Below are 22015 nucleotides of genomic sequence, written 5' to 3'. Positions count from 1 at the left end.
CAATCTTGGAAGGACCCTTGGTCGGCAAAAAGGTCAGGTTTTGCGGCTGTCAGGGTGTCAATTAGTGTGGGTGAAGCTACCCAAGCTGGCCACCCTAAACACCCAAACTGGACCCTTTCCAAGGTTCACGACGACGGCTCGACACACCCGGCAGGGATCGCAATTGCAAAGTCTCCGATGTTTGAAAGTCTGGGGCAGCTTAGCCGACCTGGTGGTCCCAGAACGGGGCTCCCGACGCTACGGTTCCTCAGCCCCTAGCATCCACAGTAGCTTCGCCTGTGCTGCTGCTTGGTCGTCACAGAAACTCCCCTCTCCGGCAGACATCTCAGCACCTCAGCTCCACCTGCGCTCCATGTAATACTTCCTGTACACTGCTTTGGCGGGTCGTGTACATACATGCAGACATGCAGCCCACAGGGATCCCAAGTGTTGGCATGTGAAATTCATATCCATATAATATTTACACAGTTGAGTGCGAGAGCAACAGCTTGTACGATAACCTCACATGAGGCAGATTCCCACCTTTGTAGCCTGCCTCTCTTATCAGCTGGTATATTTGCTATTGATGCCATTGAGCAAAGCTCTGTAGGGTCCCTGCTGTCGATCTCTCCCCTTTGCGAGTTGCAGCCCGACAGATCGATCCAGGTCACCGTTGCTTCGTTGCACCATGGTGTCCCAAAGAGGCGCTTCCTATGACGTAGCTTGCTGACAATCCCTGGCCGTCGATGCTCCCGGACGTGTTCGCGCTAATCCCTTTCTGAGCTACGGATGGAATGGTAGCAAAATGAGTGGGCCGCCCTCGCCGACGACATTTCTCCAGCGTCGCGGCAGTAACTTCGAACATGCACAGCCTCGGCACTAGGTCCTGCAACGTCAAGACACCATGGATAGCGGCCGCAGCTCTTTTCCGCTTCGGGGCGAGTATTACCAGTGTGCCAGTGCAATCCAGCTCAGAAGAGATGAGATGAGGGCAGATCCAGCGCAGCGAGGCTAAGAGCTCGCATACGACATCAAGTCAGGGCCGATCGGGCACCTCTACTTGGACAAGGATGCCCTGGGCGCTGCCATTCGACAATGTCTGCATTGTTTTCAGGGTCCAATCCGGGCAATATTCCCAGCTCACCGACCAAGCTAATGTCCAGTTTCAGTCCCGGGATAAGAGCAAGTTGACCAATGCGGTGAGATGCTACCACTCCTTACCAATTGTATTGAGGCCTGTGGTAGAGGCCCCATGCCATGTGCAAATCACAGACATTCTCGCTTGTTGGCTGGCTTTTGCCTGGTGCTGACTGAACGCGGCTATCATCTTTGTATGAGGAAGGCGAAGAGGGCAGATGAGGCTGTCTCAGTCACGCTCTCGGCAGAAAGAAGAATTTAAAACTTATCCCGTAGTCTAGGATGTTGAACGAAATCGCCTCAGTTATCTTTGGTGACATACACCACAGCACTGATGCAGCCAGAACGCCCCATAGACCGCGTTGTACAACGTAGCATGTAGGCGAGCTTCCAAAAGAAATGCATGCTTGGCATCATCTATGAAGGATGCTGCCTAGGACTACCTAGAAACGAGGCGCTGTTCCTGCCTGCAGAGTCCAATGGCAATGTCGATTTTGCGTCGTGTCTCTGCAAGAAGCACTTTGGCGCCCATCCTCAGCCTCACTCCAACACCCGAGCCACCCCACCCCTCTGCTGTCTTTATCTTAAGCCAGTCGAGAAGAACGCACTTATCCAGCGTGGCAGGTGGGATTCGGCGAGAAATATCAGTAGGCTTCTCTATTCGACAGCCTTGCGAGCTGTGATGTGCGGGGCCATGTATCTACTCAGGTACAGCCATGGCCCTCAATCTACCCCTGGGCCAGAAGGTTCTTGTCTCTTCTTCACCAAACCGCCGTAATAGAATTTGAGATCCCCCCCGCTCTTGCTGTCAAGGATGAGCAACGAACTTCAAGAAAACAGCCGCCGGGAATCATTCCTCGTATCCCCGGAGAGTGACAACATCCAGAGCCCCGATATAGCCCGGCACATGGATGATGACGACACGCATGAGAAGGAGTGCTTCAACCCGATCGAGCTCGACGGCCCAATCGTCCCACGTGAGAGACACTTCAGCGAGACATTCTCCGCCATAGCTCCACAAGTCATCAGCACGAACATCACCTGGCCAGACTCATCCAGCCTCAACACAACGGAGAAGTCGGCAGCGGCCGAAGTTGCTGTCGTGCCAAACGAGAGACATACTGGTTTAGTTCCGAGGGGGGCCGGCACACTATGGAGGCGGATGTCCAAGACAGTCCGGAACGTTCTGATCGTGCTTGTGATCTTCGTCGTCATTGTAGTGGTCGCCAGTGTCCTTGGGGTCCTCCTCGGCCGCCGGCACAAGAGCAGCGAGGGCCTAGTCGAAGGCCAGTACGACATCCTCGGCACATCGAGGCTGGCCGCAGTGACTTTCCAGAACGAGGGCAACATCACAGACAAGTCGGTCTTCTTCCAGCACTCGCCGTCGCTGGCCATCATGCGGGCGCGGTGGAATGACTCCGCCACGGGATGGACGTTCGAGAACGTGTCGCAGTCCATGATGGACGGCGGCTCATCCATCTTCCCAAAGGCCGGCACGCCCCTCGTCGCCGTGGCGCCGGATGCCGTGGATCGGGAGGACCTACCGCACTTCTGGGTTGATCTATATTTTATGTCGCTGTCCAATGTGCCTTACCAGATCTGGACGTGGAGTGTGCCGCAGACAGACCCTTCCAAAGACCTGCTGTGGCACCAGGAGGGCCTGCAGACATACCAGGTCATCTTCACCACACAATTCGCGCGGGGCACGCAGCTGGCCGCGTATCGCGACCAGTGCGCGGCCGACATTTGCTCGCAGGACAGCCGGCTGCTGTATCAGGGCGCCAACAACGACCTCATGCTCGCGTCAAGCCCGGTCAGCAACTGGATGATATGGAACGTGACGAACCTTTCGGGCGACGGGGTGCCTGAGCTGCAGCTGCCCGAGCTAGAGACGAACTCCAGCCTTGCCGTGACCCGGTTCTCGCCCGGCCCCGGGGTGGAGCCCAGCGGGATGCGGATGTATTACGACGTGAGTCATCAGTTGGAGGAGTACATATTCGTGAACGGGACGTGGACGAACGGTATGGCACCATGCTAGCTCTGACTTTCAAACTCACACACTGGCGTGAGTCGCATCGCAGTACCTCTGACAGACAAACTCCAGGCAGTTTCGAGGCATCCCTAGACGACCAAGTCACGCCCCCCGAGGTGGCCGTCGTGGCGTATGCGAATGAGATTGGTGGCGGCCTAGACCACACCCTCCTCACCATCCTTTTCCAGAATGGCACCGTTGTCGTTCACTGGCAGGAGTCGCTCGACGGACCATGGCAGATGGGGTTTGCGCCGGCCGAGGTGAATGCGACAGCTCTCGCTGTGGATTATGACCTACGGGCGTATTTTCTGTCTCCTAGGGGGCAGATCCAGGAGTGGCAGATCGATAGGTCTGATCCGACTGCGTGGAGCTGGGTAAGTAATGTGACCACTGCGCAGGACTGAAAAGGACTCGGGAAGGGAGTAAATGACAGTAGTCATTGTGTAACTTGATTGATATACAAACCTGCGTCCTTGTACATGCCGCATGCCGGGACTTTTTAAACATTATCTCGAGCGATCAGCATTCATGAGCAATGCTTAAGGTCCCACAAGAGCGAGCGAGACCTTATTTGGTTCTACAGCTCGAAAAATGGTCAAATTGGTCCGTTGGCCATGATCACCTGCAGCTCAGAGAGTTATTTTCTGATGTCAATCTAACGTCCATGATTAGGTGATTGATGGTTCTATGTATCAGAGGTTTTGACAGCTGCCGCTGTATACATCTGGTGAGTATAGACGGATCAGCACCCGTAATGGGATTCGTGACGTGGTTGTGTAAGCGGATGGAAATTGAGAAGTTGATAAAAGGCTCAACCGAGTGACAGAGAAGCTTTCCAAGGTCAAGATGGTTATCTGGGGTAGCAACACACGGGCGCACGGCTACAGTATTGCTACGCAGGCACGGCAGGCCCGGCGGGTAGCAATCATTTAGACTAGGTGACGCTAAGACATTGAGCTTCTGCAGGGAACCTTAAGAGAGCCTTGAGAAGCTCGGGTACTGTGGTCCACAGTAACTTTTCAGAACCCCTGCCACAACTACCCGACCCTTGAATCAACGACCTCATCGCCAATCCGCAGATACACTACACTAACCTTCATAATACCATGTCCCACTGACGTCGACGTCGACTGTCGAATACGCTTGAATTCCCATACTCTATAGTTTGCTCCTCACATGCTAGCCGCCTGGCTTCGCATCGTCTCGAAGAAGCTGTCAATACGGCCGCAACCTCCCATGGCCCCGAACTATGGCCCTGGCGCCCTGGCCCAGCACGGCCAGCAGGCGCCTTTGACCCCGACCTCTATGAGCAGGTGGTCCGTTTCTACCAAACAGCTACCACCCGCGGAGGACATCAAGTCACTACACATCTACGACTTTGACAACACACGTAAGTCACACCTGCGGCCTGTGGTCCACGCGAATTGTCCAGTCCGTCGACGCTAGAACTAACCATACACCCTCCTGTGTCACAGTATTCAAGACCCCCTTGCCCAACCAGAAGCTATGGAATGGAATGACGATAGGCCTCCTCTCCAACCAGGACGCCTTCGCCAATGGCGGTTGGTGGCACGACTCGCGCATCCTCGAGGCAACAGGCGAAGGCATCGAGAAGGAGGAACCGCGTGCATGGGATGGCTGGTGGAACGAGAAGATCGTGGAGCTTGTGAGGCTCAGCATAAGGCAGAAGGACGCCCTGTGCGTGCTCCTGACGGGGCGGTCCGAGTCTGGCTTCGGCGAGCTCGTCAAGCGCATCGCGGCCTCCAGGGGTCTGGACTTCGACATGGTCTCGCTCAAACCTGCCGTCGGCCCCAACAACGAGCGGTTCAACTCCACCATGCACTTCAAGCAGGTCTTTCTGCGGAATCTCATGGAGACGTATAAGCCTGCCGAAGAGATCAGGGTCTACGAGGACCGTGTGAAGCACGTCAGGGATTTCCGTGACTTCTTTCAGGAGTACAACAAGAGACTACAGATCGCTGGCGCGGGGGCTGCAAGGAGTCCCATACTCGCCGAAGTCATCGAGGTCGCAGATATGTCCACGAATCTGGATCCTGTGGTGGAAATTGCCGAAGTACAAAAATTGATCAACGATCACAACGACACAGCCCTGAGTCGAGCCAAGGCGAAGGAGAAGCTGGTGATGAAGAAGACAGTCTTCTTCACGGGTTACATGATCGATCAGGCGGATACTAAGAGGCTGCTCACTTTGGCCCAGATCCCCCAAGGAGTTCCCGCCCAGGACCTAAAATACCATGCCAATAACATCATGATCTGTCCGCGGCCTTGTCCAGCTAGTATTCTGGAGAAGGTAGGTGGCATGGGTAGTAAGATGAAGTGGGTAGTCACAGGAACGGCCTGCCACGACAACAGCATATGGGCTGCATGTTTGAGGCCTGTTCCCAGCACCGCGAAATTCCATACCGATAACCCCAGCCCGCTCGTGGTCCTGGCATTACGAAAGGGGGCCAAACCTATCGATGCTGCCAAGATCAAGAACTGGCAACCTGTCCCACCCGACAAGGCCTTCGAGTTTGAGACAACCGTCAACGAGAAGGTGCTTTTGAGGATCGAGCCAGAGGACCCTAGTGAGAATGCTTACGAGAGCCTGTTCCCCAACAAGACTTCTAAGAGGAAATACGCGGGCGACGATTCTCCGAATGACCGGGGCAGTGGCCATTTCAACCAGCGGAAGGAGCATTTCAACAACCAGAACAACAGCGGCAATAACAATAATAACCACGGCGGAGGAAGAGGCCGAACAGCCTTTGGTCAGTTCCGCGGCGGCGGAGGGGGCTTTCGCGGGGGCCAGGGAGCCAAGGGCGGACGAGGCGGGGCACGCGGCCGCGGGGGGCGCGGCGGGCGAGGCGGCAACCATTACCGCTCGCTGGACGACGTCGGCACGCGGGACTTCAGCGGCTCGTCGAGGCCCAACGGTGGCGCTTCCGGTGGGGGCGGATCCGAGAACTTGCAGAACTACTACTAGCAGCGGCAAGTCGGAATTTCGCCCATCCAAGGAGACGAAAACAAGGAAAACAAATACCAGCATAAACCCATCAAGAGGTCCCATGAGAGTAGCAGGGACCCTGCGCCTCTGGCTGCGGCCAAGGGGTTTGGCGTAGAGCGCGCCGCGAGGACTACATGCCAGGTCAATGTCAAGATGACAGGCTTCGGCGGCGTGAGGCCTGACTTCTCCCGTAACTCGTCCGCGCGTTTACCAACCGCGCCCTGGAATCGTGTTGCCCCCCGGCTGTACATGGACATGGACGACGTGCGCGACGACGTCCCCGAGGCGGCAGACCTACAAGACTATTACTAGCTGCTGACTATTATGTGTCTCACCCGACGCCCCGTCCGATACGGTGGAAGTATCGCTACTGCAGCAGAGATACTGAGATTTATTATGTACGTATATATACGCATGTTTCTATACCCTATCCGTTTAGCGGCGGCAACGGCAGTGAGAATGTCGGAGGTTTATCTTTTCACAACCTGGTGAAAGCGTAAAGAGCCAGCCTAGCAAAGGAGTTTCGGCACGGAGAAAGGAAGCAAGGAATCAAACTAGGTATGCCCCCTTTCGGGCCGGATAGGGAAGGGCATTTACGTTCTTGGCCCCACCGTGGGACGCGGAATGTTGTTGTAGAGGTCAAGGACCAATTGTAAGGGGTAAACGGCATCGAGTTGGAATCATTAGAAGCGAGAAACGACGCTTGTAATCCATTTTTTTTTTTGACGCGTCGAACGACATTTGTGTCGTGCCAAGGCTTTGAAGACATTCTCGACCCGTGTTTAATTGCGAGTGACCTCTACCTCGGGGGTTGTGATTCTTACGTGAATGCAGCTTGCTTTCTAACTTTTTGAGAATGCTGCGAAGCCACCGAGGGTGCGCAAGGATGTGATGGTGGCAATGGGTCGTCCTAGCAAAATAGTTCGATCCATCCAGTTACTCCGCCATCATGCCCTTATAACGAGATCAGTGTCTCCTAGTCGCTGTCCTCGTCATCGTCGTCATCATCGTCATCATCATCATCACTGTCCGCCTCCTCAAGCCAGTCCACCAGGACCTTACACCTGCCCCGCACAACAGTCATGCTCTCGCCGTCGGCGGCGCGCTTGTCGGCCCACCACGCCAGGATGCCGTCCTCCTCGACGACGTCCTTGTTGTACATATGCTGCAGCATGGCGGCGAGCAGTGTGCCCGCGCGCAGCGTCTCGACCTCGCTATGGCCCACGAGCGCCTTCTGCAACGCGAGTATGAAGTCGACCTGCTCCGCCACGCTGCCGGCGCCCACGCCCACTTCGCGGAGGAATTTGGCCGTGCCGTGCTTAGAGGCGATGGCCTTCTCTGCCGCCTTGGGCGGCTCCAGCGGCCCACCGTGCCCGGCCTGTAGGAGCTCCGCCGCCCGACGCACGAAAGCCGCTGCCACCGCCCGCCGCACTGACGTGTCCGAAGCGTCCTGGCTCAGGCGTAGGCCCATGAACTCTAGCTTGGCGCCGTCGAAGTCGTTCTCATCGCCCCGAAGAGCATCGAGAAGCCCGTTGACCGCCTCCTTGTGGAAGGCTGCCTTGCTGTGGCCTGACTCGGAGTCGTCTGAGGCGAAAGAAGAGAGACGTGAGCGCTTAATAGGATCGGCTGCGGCGGCGGGCTCGTCGTCTTCTGAGTCGGATTCGATCTCTGAGGAGAGGGTGGAGACGGATGATGTGGAGATGTTGAACTTTTCGATCGAGTAGATGAGGGGTTTCTGAAGCTGGGATGGGTCAGATGGGTCGATGTCGTCCTCTTCCTCATCCTCATATCTGAAGACGGCGCCCTTGCCCTTTGGTCCGAGCAGCTTGGTATCGTTCTTGACAGATTTCTTCTCATATGTGAGGACCGACAGGACTGTGGAAGGGGAAATCGAGATGTCGTCGCTAATTGTGACTCCATTGGATATTATTGATCCTGCGCCGATCTTGCAGTTCTTGCCTACAGTAGCGGATTCACCGATAATAGAGCGTGTCACAGTCGTGCCGTCCTCAATCGTCGCGTCGTCCCATATGTAACTGTCCTCGATGGTGACATTCTTGCCGATGAAGCATCGTCTTCCCACAACGCTGTTGGATATCCTGCTGCCGGTGGACACAGTAACTCTGGCACCAAACACTGATTTGGAGGCGAATGTGTCTGATTCAAGTATGACTCCCTTCTCTCGGCACACACCTCCTTTAGTCATGACATATGAGTGGCCCGACACAAGGTTTGACTCTGGAACGAGAGGGAAAGTCCATCCTCCCAGAACGTCTCGCGTAATGGAGTCATACATTTGTAAGCTGCTGGCCCTTGCAGCGTAGCCATCATCCATGATGTGGGTGTAGATGAGTTTGCCGTTTAGCTCCCAGTCCTTCAAGACACCGTGCAGGAAATTCTTTCGTGGAAGTTCGTAGTCGAAGCTTTCGGACCACAAAGCCAGAACGTCAGGTGTACAGATATCGATACCGGGGTCGATAAGGTCTGTGCGGATTTCCAATGCGTCGTGCTCGAAAATCGTGGGGTCCAGGGTGGCATAATGGTCGCTCTGCAAAGGGTGCATCTCTTCGTAATGCAGACACCGGTTCGTGTTTGATTCGACAGCAAAGATAGGCGTGAAGCCCTTTGATTTGGTACGGTGCTCGCTCATGCCACCGGATCTTAGTACGACGGTCATTATGGCGTCCCGGTTCGCCTCACGCCTGGCCTTATGGGCTGCAAGGGCAGCATCCAACTGGATATTTGCAACACAGTCGCCGTGTACAAGGATGAAGTCGCCCGAGACCAAGCCTCGCCCATCCAGATCGCGGAGGAAGTCGCCTACGGAGCTAGCGTCCGAGACTCGTATGAACTCGAGGGACGTGAAAGGGTTGATCTTGCTGGTGGGGCTCCATCGGGGATGCTCGTTTATGTAGCTCTCGATCTGGTCGGTGTGGTTTCCTGTGTATATGATGACATCCTCTACCCCGTTCATGTCCAAGAACTCGAGAGTGTACTCGATCAGGGGAGTGTTGGCCAGAGGCAAGAGACACTACAGGCGGGATATCGTCAGTGTGGGCGGGCGCGCAAGCGAGAAGGCGATGGGGCTCGGGTGCGGCTCACTCTTGGCTTCTCGAGAGTAAATGGCACATATCTGTCCTGGAAGTAGTCTGCCAGGATCTTGCGGAGCAGGAGTTAGCGAGACATTCTCGACAAGACTGTCTTGTTCATACTCACGACTGCTTGGAGGGCATCTTCGCGCTTCTCGTCTGCTCCAGCCTTGCCACCGGGCTTTTTGCCCTTGGCAGCGGCACCTTTGCCGCCTTTTTGGGACATGACGGGGGATCTGGAGGCAGTGGAGGTGTTTTTTGTATCGAGACAGCGGCGGATCAGCAATGGCTGGTGGAAATCAAGTCGAGATACACGTCATGGTCAAAAAGCTGCAGAGTGTGTTCCCTTGCAGCCTTGAGTGACTCAACGCCCAAAGGGAGGGCAAAAAGTAGGTGGGGCAGACGGTGTCCCGCCGTGGCAGGGGCCATTTAGCTCTTGACCAATCACGTTCAGATCGCATTTCTGAGCCTTGCGAGAGCTAGTCGAGGCCCTGAAGGCGCCCCTGTCCTCTATGATTAACCATGATTAACTCCCAAGTCCGTCTGCACTGCAGAGGGAAATTGCCGTGATGGGCTCTGAGGAGCAAGGCCTCATCAACCATTTGATTTTGGAGAGTTCTGCCTGGGCAGCAAGTATCTCGGTGTTAGCTCCTCGCCCTGGTTTATAACACACTATACGCAAACCACACACGCCGAGCTGCAGCATCCCTGGCAACGATGAGGAGCACAAAGTCTATGTTTGATCGCGTCAACGCAGTGCTACGGACCTACGACGTCCTCCTGGCTGTCTCGGGAATATTGTGCTCTGTCTCAGTCCTCCCACCCTAGCGCAGGCATCAAGATTGGCCTGGTGCGATGACAACAGCTAGCCACAATCATGACCATGATATGACCATGTTCATGATGTGATACCCTCGAGTCACAAACATCCGTGCCGGAACGGACGCTCTGAGATGTTGCCTGAGTGTTGGCACTGACACAGGTCAACATGTTCCCGCAAATGGATGGCCTCTTGTTGCCAGTGCCCTGCTTCGATGAGAGAGGACAGGCTTGAATGCTCGTGGTCAACAAACAATCTCGCCCAGCATTTGCAGACAAGCCGACAGGAAAGACAAGAGACAAGAGATGGCTTGACCTGCCAGTCTGGATCTCTGATCTGTAACCTATGGACTCTTCCAGACCCTGCAGCCATCCTTGTCTCGTCCAGTCGTCGGCGGCGATCCACCCGCTCACACGCCTGCACGAACAGTCGCGGCAGGGATCCCGCGGCAGCCCTCAGTCAAGACCACGGTCAAGAAGCTCTCCGCCCTTGTGCTCGGCTGGTCTAGGTCGAATCGGGCACTATACCACCTGCTGTACATCCTCCTACACAGCACTACGACAGAGTCAAGTTTCAAACCCGCCTTATCTGTCCGGCTGTCAGTCAGTCAGTCGGTCGTCATGGCGGAGACTGGGGCGTAGCGTCCTCTTCATCGACTAGTAAGTGACTCCCGTCCCGGGGTATCATTCCAGCTCCACTAGCATGGTCATTCGTCCGTCTGCTCGCCCTATGGGCCCTCTTCTGTTCACTACGGTACATGGTCTAGATACTAGACTAGATATGTATCCCGACTATGTTGTGTCTCTCTCTGTCTCTCTATCTGCCCACGCCTCCCATCTTCCCATCTGCAATGTCAACCAGGCTGAGACGGGCGCACCAGGCGCAGGGCCAAAGAAGAGAGGTGCTTGCGTGCGACGGGAAGCCGCATCATCCATGCAGAGTCAAGTTGCAGGGTGTGGATCGATCCCAAGAGGTCCATGACAGTCTGGGCCCTGGTCATGACCTCCTTGCCGGCACAACATCCCCTCCTGATTCGACAATCCGACAATCCAGCTGGGACCGGACGGGTAGACAGACACACAAACACACAAGGCGCGACATGAGCATAGTCTGGAAGCCCAGCCTACGCTTGCCTACCCTTCCTTATTCTCCCACTACTATCACCGCCAGAGGTCCAGACGCCCTCCTCCCCAGTCTGGACCCTTCTCCGTTCGTGCCTAGCGGCGGAACGACGAGGCTTACTTACGACCATCTCCCTCCCCCAGACCATCTTAGCTCCAACGGCGCCGGTCTTTGACAGGCCCAGACCGATTTCCTTTGGCTTGTTCACTGCCTTTACTGGCTTCACCTGGGGTCTAGCCCACGGCACTCGGGCGACGTGACGGTCCCATTTGTTGGTTCAATGTAACCATCAGCAGAGCCAGAGGGAGGGGGTGTGGCCCGGAACACTCAGGTACACTGATATTTAAGCCAGCCCGCCTTGCTCTCGGCCATTCTGGCTGCCCATGCAGTGAAACTTTGTGAGGTTTGCTTCACCCCTCTGGTTCTCGCCGGGGGAGCTTGGGGGAAAAGGGCTCCGCCGGCGGACCCTATCATCATCCCGTGCTGACTTGGCTGACTGACTCTGCCCTGCTCCCCCTTCTGCCTTCACTGTTGTCGTTGTCCTCTTCTGCCCAAAAATCTTCATCCCAACTCACACACGCCCGTCCGTTCATCCATCCGGGCTCACGGAAACCCACAGACTGGTTGTTGCGACGCCCCAGTGCTGACGGGCAGCCCAGGCCCATAGCAGCACTACCTAATCCTTCACGCAGTCCCCTGCCTCCGCTCCGCTCGGACCAGAGACCCCTTCCTGGCTCACGGGTGTCACTCACTCGGGGGGGCACTGCCACCTCCCGCACGGCAAACAGGGCCACAACTCTCTTTTTGAGCGAAGATGGTGCCAGAAACAGCATCTCCTGCGGTTCGCGTGGGGCTTAAGCTTCCAATTTACCCCGGCTGTTATTGGACCACCAGTTCAAGAAAACCAAGGGATCCAAGGAGGAGCTCCGGATCTTACAGTGCCCAGGGTATCGGGGTCTCAGGGAGCCAGACGGGGGGAGTGGGCTGGGTTGGTTGGCATTGCGGCTGTTGGCAAAAACAGCGCGGTATATAGATCCACTCACTCATCCGCCTTCATCATCATCTTCTCCCCACCCTGTCCCGTCTCGTCCAGCCTACTAGATTGCTACCTCCTCGAGTCGATGGTACCTGGCCACTAGCATGGCAGCGACATCAACTAGGTCCCTTGATAGACACACTCGACGACCAGCACGAACTTACCTTACGAGTGTCGAAACTAAAAACTGCGCGGCTATCATCATCATCATCTCGACTTGTCTCTAGGAAATTATTTGGAAACGACGACGTTGAATTTTAGACAGACACCTCTGTCTCCACCGAGCTTTCGTTGGTACGACGGGTCCGACCTGAGCAGCACGTCCGAGCGACCCGATGAGGATCTAGTCTAGCAGTTCATCCGCCACTCTGTGGTTCTCATTGACCGTATGGGAACAAGACGCGTTCGAGGAACTGGTTGATAAGACCGATCTAGCAGCTCGCCAACCACGCACAATCACCACCAAGTGACTCTCGTCTAGGCGAGCTCGACCCATCCGAGCGTACGACACGCCCAGGGGACCTCGTGAGAACATCGGCTTCACAGCTCGCCATTCACCCCGTTACTACCTCGTCATGTTTATTCAGGCGGGCCCAACCTGAAGACTCGATACGTTCGGTGAAACGGATGGGAAGAACGATCTCGCTCGCAGCTGGACACACACTGATCCACCATTACGTGGGACTCCGTTCAAGCCTTCCTCGACATGTTCGAAGAAAAGAAACACGACTAGTATGGACTGCTACGATCGCACATGACGGTCCCGAGCCGACAAGACGAGAGAAGGCGATCACTCCAGCAGCAGCCATGACGAGAACGACAAGAGTCAGCCAGGCCAGGCCAGGCCAGTCATCAGTTTAGGTGGCCCAAGTTCTTTTGACATTTCTCATTATTGACCCGGAGTTCGCCAAAGAAGATAAGGGGAAAACATCAGTCAACAATCCTCTCTTCGCAGGAAACCCTTTTTTTTTGCCGCCGAGATTTGTTTTCTTCTCTCTTGCTCTCCGCCTAGCTTTTCTTGCCCCTTCATCAGGAGATGCTATGCATATGTAAGTATATATGCTCATTGTTCCTCTCGCTCCAAAAGAACACTTTGGACATCTCACCTCGGCTCATCACCAGGGAAGAGCCTCCTCACGTACATTCTTACGCAACCCTAACACTACTAAACACACATCAATATGCAACAAAGGGCGAGTCAGGAGCTATCGCGCCATCGTAACGATCGGATGAAGTGTGTGGGGACGAAAGAAGCGAGAAGCCCTAAGAAACGCCGTCGGTCCCGGCCAACCATTGAACTCCGTATATCATATGCGACGTTTGGCTACCGTTTATTCGCCAAGATGACAAAGACCCAGCAATAAAAAAATGACCACATCGAAACCAGCTTCTCGAGAAACACCAGTGCCCGTAGAGAGCACACAGATGGATGGTATCTTTTCCCCTCGGATGGGGGCAGACGCGAGTACCCGAACCGACAACATTCTATGCGACACCACGAAGCCCAGTTGCCTGTCTCAAAAATATGACCGGCCGGATTTCCCCAGCGGCCGATCTGCACAGCGCGCTGCGCCAGTCTCTATACGATGGGGCGGATTCGAATCCAAGCAAATCGTCGTTATTGTTGTATATACCCTCCGGCGCCGGGCCCGGGCCCGTACATTCGTTGTCTTTTCTCCGGCCGCTCGTCGCCCATGTTATCGGGCATTCGCGAAATGGGCGGCGTACCGACCTGCGGGGGAAACCCGCCCCGGTGCATGCCCCCGGGTGTCAGGACCATCTGGGGACCGCTGACGCCGCCGCTGGCCGTTATATATCCTCCAGCATCTAGGTTGGGTGACGCGTGAGCTAATTGTTGGCCAGGCGAGTGCCATGAGCCGGTTGTTGCTGGAGACTGGATTGGGGTCCCGGATTCGAACTTGACAGTACTTCCCGCCGTCGACATGGTTCCAGAAGGCATACCTGAATATGAGGGCGTCGAGCCTGAAGGCACTGGCATGGGGGCGACTCCATTGGGCTCTACGTCTGCTGCGGCTGGGTTTTTCAAAAGGTGTCGAAGATGTTGCTTCAGGATCCTGATCATCCCGTCCTTGGTGAAGGGTTTTGCCAGCACACCATTCATTCCTATGGCACAACCAGATCAGTTTCTGCTTAAACACAATCGAGAGGGCAAGTGAGTGCTTACCCCAGCTGTAATAGCTCGATATATCCTCTTGTCGGATATTCGACGTCATCGCGATAATAGGGACTTGTGAGTTTACAGCCCTGATATACACCGTCGCCGAGATACCGTCGCAATTGGGCATGATGATGTCCATGAAGATGAGATCAAACCGTTCGGGATCATTGTTGATCTTGTTGGAAGCTTCCTCGCCGTCTCTCTGCGATTAATTGTTAGATCCATATCATTGATTTTTCTTTTTCGTCGACCGGGGAACTTACCGCAACCTCTACAGAGCACTCAACCTGGGACAAGAACTTGGAGCCTATCCTGGAGCAGGTTTTGTCGTCCTCAACGAGGAAGATTCGAGGTTTCTTGGGGCCCCACAACGAAGTATCCATATCTTTGCCTGGCGGAGGTGTTATTTGTGCTTGTGGCTCTGAGGGACCGCTCTGATTAACAAAATAGGGAACATGTTGGATATGATCTGGATGGAAGGGATCGATACCGACTGTCTGTCCCACGGGATACACTAGGTGCCGCGGGTCCTCGACGAAGGGGTTGTGCATCATGGCGGCCGGCATTGCGGCGGCCGCGGCCGCGGAGCTGGGTTGAGGGTACATGGCGACCTGGGAGCTCGCAGAGTCTGGGGGCGTTTGCGTCTGCCAGGCCATCGATAACCGGTGGAAGGCGCGGTCTGCGACGGGATCTGGCTCGATGCCGGTCATGAGCTCACGCGCCCTGCGCAGCTCGGCGGAAGGCTCGTCGTTGCCATCTGGAAGGACGCCCAAGGTGCCGTTGTGGAAGTTGGCCGAGGACTGCCCGGAATGATTCGAATGCGCCGAGTGCCGACTGTTGCGCCTACGTTCATCGAGACTAGTGAGGTGGTTGAGCAGCTCGTGATTGACCTGGGTCGTCATGTTCAGGTTTTTCTTGAGGGATGTTATTTCATCTATCAGTACCTTGTTGGACTGGGCCAGGTTGAAGTAGTTCTCCTGCAGCTGCTGGACCTGATGCTGGGTCGCGTTCAGGGTCTCGCTCAGGAGCGCGACTTGCTGGTTAGCCGGGAAGGCTTCCTCAGTAGGCTGGGCTTTCCTTGGTGCGGGCGCCTTGCGACGGATGTTGTCGAGGTTGTGCTTCTGGTCCATGCGGAACTCGGGATGCTTGAACTCCCAGGCCTGCAGAGACGTTGTGAGCCAGAATAATTCTTCCGGAACCATGCGAGGCGCTGTCACAAACCTGTGGGCCATATGGGGACTGGCCATTCTCTTCATTTTGTCTGACTTTGTGGAAGTCATACTTGTTTAATTGGCGAACGAAGCTGGCAAAGTTGCTGTGCTTGAAGTGCTTTGGTAATATCGTTTTTGTAAACTTCTCGTTCTGTTCACCGCATCATGCTTAGCACACAATTCACCGCGAATCAGGCGACTGTCGGGGTCGTACCTCGAGGACAACGAAACTGTCGCCCTCATTCCCCCAACGAACTACCGAGGCGTATTGAGGGTCTTCCAGCATCCTTTATTCCGGATTAACAAGGGGCGCGTCGCGATACGGGAGGGGGAGGGCATACTTGTAGAGCTTGCGAACCTGTCGGTGATGTCAGCGTCGGATCTTGGGACTATGATTGCGATCTGGAACGATGCAGGAGGGCAATTTGGGGTTAGGCTGGACTCACGAAGTCGCTGGAATTACTTCCTCCCGTCTGCGCAGCCATGTCGCCTTCAGGCGGCATGTCGATGCCGGCGTAAGGTGAGCTTGAGGTGTGAGAGATGTAGTCGTCCTTCCAGACAGGTTGTCGAGATCCTGCCGACCCTGTCCCTTAAAACATAGCCCGGGCAGACCAGACTGAGGAGTTCGGATGGCAATCGCCGGGGCCAGAGCGCGGGCGGGTGGATCTGTGCAGTATGGTATGCGATGTGTGTGCGCGCGCGAGATCAATTTGCGATATTCGAGGGAGATGAAGGTCGTTGTTGAGGCCGAGTTCAGTGGTGGTTGATTTGGCTGGTACGTAATCGAGGGCAGCAGCTGCTGCAGCGGGGAAGTTGGCGGCTGGCTTTCGGTGGGATCGCGGTGCGATGGAATTGGTAGTGCGAGTGTGTGGATGTACGTGCGTGCGTGCGTCTTTATCCAGCAAGCGAGACAGAGTGTCGAGGCGCTCGTGGGCTGAATTCTAGGGGAGACCGGTTCGATTTTAGATTGGGCCGTGTGGAACTGTCAGGAATGTGTCGCTTTGAAGCCAGAGGAGGGCTCTCTTTTTTTTTTCTCTTGCTCCTTCGAACTGATGGGGGGACTGGTGGTGCCAGAGGGCCCTAGTAGACTATAATCTAACAATATGGATACGAGAGACGCAACTCAAATTGTTAGGAGGGCTGGAAGGAGCGGGTGCATGTGCAGGTGCAAGTGCGGATGCAGAGGCAAAGAATTGGCAGGCCAAGGCAAGGTGAGACCCGAGAAGAGAGACTCTGTGCCCAGCGCAGCATGGTCCCAATGGGGTTGAATCAGAGGAGAGGAGCAGGGCGGACGCTGGTCGCTCGAAGCCGAAAACCAAATCAGATGAGGTCGGATAAAATCATTCAAATCAAGCCAAAGTAGGGCAGGTCAGGTCAGGTCAAGTAAGGGAAAAGGCAGGGAAAGGCAAGCCAAGTCAAGTCGACGAAGTCACTACCCAGTTGATGAAGGCTTTTGGCACTTTGCTCTTCGCACTGCTTGCTTGCTTGCTGGCTCTCTGATTGCTGGCTGCTTTGGCTGCTGATTGCGAGTGGTGGGGATCAGGATCGGGCAGTAAGGATGATGGGATTGGGGGACTGGGGTTAGTTGGGAAAGCCGCCAGACCCAGAGAGGCCAGGACTGAGTAACCAGCAAAGAGCGACAGCGACAGCTACAGCAACAGCAGAGCAGAGCAGAGCAGATCAGATCAGAGCAGAGTACCTAGGTAGAGCAGCAGCAGCAGCAGCAGCATCGAGCCCGAGCGGAGGCAGACTGTGCTGTACATCATGCAAGCTGAAGGCGGATACATGACGTTACTGCCAGATTCACACAGAAGATGAGGTACCGTTCCGGCACGGCAAGCCAATGCACCGTGCTGTCCATTTCCAAGGTTCCAAGGTTCTTCTCGCTGGCCCTAGCTTAGCCTCTGTCTGGCTGCAGGCCCTGCCAGTCTTGCCGCTGATGACTGCAGCAGCCCACTTGCCTGCTTTCCCACCCGCCAGCCCGCCCACTCGTCATCCACCAAGTCCACCCACAGACCAGACAGGGGAGGGCCCAGCTGTGGCCCTCAAGGAAGGTGCCCGTCATCAGCGTGGAGGGCAGGGGCACAGGGGAGGCAGGGGGGCAGGGGGGAGAGTCCAGCTGGGGCCGCCAGCACTTCAGCACCACAGCACCACAGCGTCGGATAGAGGCGGAGAAGGAAGCCGCCCTAAGAGTACTAGCGCGAGATTCACCACTCGGGGGCTTGCCCGATGGGGTAGGTGGCTCATCAGCCCCGAAACTGCCCAAGAACTCAAAACAACCGCCAACGACTCGAGCAGGGTCGAACCACCTGGCACATGCGGCAGCAGAGCATCAACCCGCTCAATGCCCTCACCTTCCTCTGCAAGGGTGAAGGCTGGATCTGTTTCTACCTTCTATATCTGGGTGGTGAGACCACTGACTCTGAGGTGAGCTTGTATATATTTATGTGTGTGTGGGTGTGCATGTCTGAGGGACGACACCCAAAGAGGAGACGGACGAGAAGGAGAGATGGAAGGGAAATAGAAGAACAGAAAAAAGGTCACTGTCCGAGCTATGATGGGGGCGGTGGGGGTGGATTAAAGGATCTTCTCACCTCGAACTTGGCTCATCGTCACTCAATTAGGGGGAGATTGACGACGATCACCAGATAGTGGCCTCCAATCTTCCAGCTCCCTCCCTCCTCCTCCTCACAGCTGCTCTCCCACTCTCCTTCCCAAGCCTTCTGGCTCTTTGATCAATCTGGTGCTCGTCCTGTGGGCTCCACACTTTTCGCCTTGCCTTACGTAGCCAGCTCCATCGTGCTGGGATCAATTGGCTCATCCGACATTGACGATGCAGATTTGTCTGCGCTTTGTGCGGCCTCTCTCTCCCCCCCCTTCGCTCGCCTCAGTCTCGTTGACACAAGCACCACCTGCCAGCCGGCGCCGTATCTGGACAACAGGTACGTATACACATAGCCTATCGAGGTAGTACGGCACGCTGGATTGGTCTCAGCGGCCGGGACCCGAGCCGAGTAGTCCAAAGGCATTCTTGATCCCGTCACATTGCTGTTAATGACTGTCAAATGACAGAGCAGCTGGGCTACATACAGATTGCGACCACGGCAGCACCTCTGCAGTCTTCCGTGCCTAAGCTCCCACTGCATCCGAGACCGAACGGTGTCAAGCAGTGTCGGCCTTTATTGGTCTTGGTCATTCCCCTTGGGTGAACTCTAAAGCAAAAGCAAGCATGCCGCCGGGAATGCCCTCATGATCCGTCCAGGCAGTGGCATCAACCGTGCCCGGCTAATGGGGTGGTGGAGTGGTGACCATTTATCCCTACCGTGTCTCCCCCAGAGCATCCAGAGTCTACACAAGCACTGGCACATGCGGGTGTGGTGACTCCCGTGTGTGTACACCTCGCACACTCTGCCCTATGGCCTTGAACCTCCCGAGATGCAGGTTCATCCTGTCAACCTTCTTCGAAAGCAGCCGCGCGAGACCAAACCCAAACCTGTCACCGCACCCGATCCGTCGGCGACAGCGATATGGCTGCCATCTTGTATGCTCCCCACGTTTTCCCCCTGGTGGTCTGGTGGTCTAGACCTTTCCACAGAAACACCCAAGGTCCCTGACTTGCAAAGCTTAAGCGAATCGCAGCCCGCCCAGCGTGCCTTTCCGCTGCATGGGGACCCGTTCGCCCTCCCAGGCTGCCAGGCGGTCCAGAGGGATCTAGACCTCGAGATCTCTCGTCGCCCTGGCGGTACTTGGGACAGCTGCTGCCCACACGGCGGCTCGTTTCGAGCTCCCTTCCCTTTACCTTACCTTACCTTACCTTACCTCCCCCTTCCCGGGACGCAGCGGCCCCCCAAGCCGGCTTGGGTGGGCACTCTACTTTCAATAAGCTTCTGACTACCTGTTCAAAAATACGGTGAACTCGCACGCTCAGCAAAGAGCCTCAGACGCTCGTCTATTCGGTAGATCTGGCTCGGAGACTTGAAAATCTCCTTCGGGACCGGGGCCACCGAAAGAGCTCATTTCAAACATGGGCACATGGTCGCAGGGTTCATCCAGCGTGTGGTGTTCGTGTCTCATCCCGAGTCCTTGCCCCCTAGGTCTGCTTCAGCTTTGATCAGTCGAGGAGGCATCTAACATGCCCTCAATACGATCTCGCCATAGGGGAAGGTCGCCTCTGTGTGAATCTCAGGTTGTACAACCCGTTCAACCCCCACCCAGCATCCGTTGAGCTATTACCCGCCTCAACCCTCAATGGTCGCCGTTTGTCCTCCCGACGCCATCTGTACACAGCTGTCTCTGAAAGCAAAACACCGGAACCTTCCGCTCCCATTCCCGAGATACTTCGGGCAACTCACACACACATTCCGCGCGTTTGACTTTCCGCCTCAGAGGCTGACATCGGTCGGGCCGAGACAATAGATAGATATAAGCCGAGTCCTGCCACAGGCACACGGCGAAGACGATCAATGTCTGCTGAGCTGACCCTTATTCTGAGCATAGTAACGGACATCTAGCGAAGGGTAAGACAAGGCCGTTGGTTGCGACTTCAACAAGACTTTTCGTGGGAATCATAGTTGCTCAATCATCTTCAAAAGGCGTACACACCCTGGTTGCTCTGTGTGACTGACGTGTCGTCCAACATGAAGTCACACTCTCACATACCCTCATCAACGAATTGGATCTCGGAATGAGCTCCTAGAGGGAATCTCGGTAATGAGTGAGACTCTTTGGCCACCACAGGCATACCTCATAGTACAGGAATATTAATGAACGGGACGAACTCGTAATAAGCAGTAACCTTGCCATCTGAGCTCAATAGGTAGCTCTCTGGTGGCGGTCGAGAGGCATCGAAGTGAATATAATCATCAAGCACCTGATAGGTGGACAACCCAAGGCTGAGCCTGGTTCGACACAGTCCACTACGCACATTGAGGTCTAGGACAAGGCACCTCGCACAAGAGCAATGGCGAAGGAACGATAGCAAGCGCGATGGTGCTGAGACCAGAGTCCCCCGGGCAGTAGAAGCAGCCCGTGTGCGACCATTGGGCGAAGTGATGAAATGTGACCTCTCCATGTGCAAGCACGGGACTGGCTCCCATGCGAGATCCCATGCGTTCGAACCCTTAATGGCCCTCTCTATTAATCTGCGCCGGCCAGGTTCTCCAGAACTCACCGCATAAGATCGCGAGAGAGGCCCAACCGATCTATTGGTCCGGGCCGCCAGCCGCCATCTCGGCGGCAGCCACGAGATCGAAAAGGGCAAACCTGGGGGAGACATCATCGGCGCCTTGGTTTTGTCTTGTCGGACCAAGCATCGCGACCAAACCTACCTATCGAAGCAGATCCAAAAGCTTGGAAGCGATTTGTTTTAGCCCTACATGATCAGAATAATGCGAGCTCAAACGTCCTAGAACATGCTAACGGGACTATTTACGATCACGTCGCACCTTATGCCAGACACCCAGCGGACTTGGCCACTTGGTGGTGAGGGACCAGCAATAATTGAAAGCATATCCAGCCCTCAAAACAACGGATGTGTAGTCCTGTGGCAAAATAGTCAAAAATAGAAGCGATAAACTTCAAAATAAAAGGTTGATGCCAGCAGTGCGGTTCGAACGCACGCATCCTTTCGGATAGCAGAGTATTAATTGCTTAAATCTGCCGCCTTAGACCACTTTTCGGGTAGTGTGAGCGCGCGTATTTGGAGAGTTGGGGAGTCTGAGCAAAGTCTTACCTCGGCCATACTGGCAAATTCTGATTGGTCCAGAATGCCCAAATTGGCGACTTATATACCAACACATGCGTACTGTGAAACTGCGCAGCTGCTTTTCTAGCCATCTCGTCCCTGCAGAAGAGCAGGGACTGCCAGAGAAGGCCTCCTTTATCCTGCTTTGAGTGTAGCTGCCGCTATCCTGTCGGATTTCCTTGTGATGCGTGTCATGTCGACTCGCGGAGAGCAGTATGCTCTGCTCACGTTCCGGGAGAGTGCAATGAGGCAATGATATACAAATGATGATGTGGCGAGGCCTGGGACCTAGAAAGGGGAACAGAAAAGCGTCTCGCGGCAAAGGTCAAGGCAAAGGAAGTGGCAGGCCTGGCAGCAAGCGCGAGCCCTCGTCGTGTTGCAAGAGCGCGTGAGACCATCAAGCAGAGTTTCATCTACAGTGTTGGACTTCTGAATCAGAAATACAGAATGACATTCGACTCGTTCAAAATGAAGACATACGATTGCACTTTGGCAGTCAAAGTCACGGAAATTAATCTGGTGGGGCTAAAATGGGGCCACGGGCATTGAAGGGCAATTTCAACATAGACAGCACTATTACAAGTGCGGCCCTTTTCTTTGCCACGCCAGGGATGAACCGGCGATAAAAAATTCCTCATTCAAATTCTAGGGGTATGGACG

At 55.2% G+C, this 22015-nt stretch overlaps 3 protein-coding genes across 3 annotated transcripts; 1 reads left to right on the top strand and 2 right to left on the bottom strand.

Moving 5' to 3' along the window:
- Positions 1–1930: 1930 nt before the first annotated feature.
- Positions 1931–6467, top strand: J7T55_004044 (uncharacterized protein; the record flags this gene model as incomplete). The annotated part of the gene is made up of 5 exons (XM_053144716.1): positions 1931–3137; positions 3221–3522; positions 4313–4538; positions 4624–6096; positions 6166–6467. The coding sequence occupies 5 exons, from the start codon at positions 1931–1933 to the stop codon at positions 6465–6467; spliced, it is 3510 nt and encodes a 1169-aa protein (XP_052992545.1).
- A 664-nt stretch (positions 6468–7131) lies between these two features.
- J7T55_004043 (uncharacterized protein) lies at positions 7132–9470 on the bottom strand (the record flags this gene model as incomplete). The annotated part of the gene is made up of 4 exons (XM_053144715.1): positions 7132–8291; positions 8349–9186; positions 9258–9314; positions 9372–9470. The coding sequence occupies 4 exons, from the start codon at positions 9468–9470 to the stop codon at positions 7132–7134; spliced, it is 2154 nt and encodes a 717-aa protein (XP_052992544.1).
- Positions 9471–13840: 4370 nt separating this feature from the next.
- On the bottom strand, positions 13841–16115 carry J7T55_004042 (response regulator-2; the record flags this gene model as incomplete). The annotated part of the gene is made up of 7 exons (XM_053144713.1): positions 13841–14346; positions 14408–14603; positions 14665–15561; positions 15623–15763; positions 15827–15899; positions 15954–15970; positions 16059–16115. The coding sequence occupies 7 exons, from the start codon at positions 16113–16115 to the stop codon at positions 13841–13843; spliced, it is 1887 nt and encodes a 628-aa protein (XP_052992543.1).
- Positions 16116–22015: the final 5900 nt, after the last annotated feature.

The sequence above is a fragment of the Diaporthe amygdali genome (assembly GCF_026229845.1).
Source record: "Diaporthe amygdali strain CAA958 chromosome Unknown NODE_18_length_871485_cov_64_394520, whole genome shotgun sequence".
NCBI classification, from domain to species: domain Eukaryota; kingdom Fungi; phylum Ascomycota; class Sordariomycetes; order Diaporthales; family Diaporthaceae; genus Diaporthe; species Diaporthe amygdali.
The sequence above is the reverse complement of the archived record's forward strand: the minus strand, read 5'-3'. Positions and strand labels throughout refer to the sequence as shown.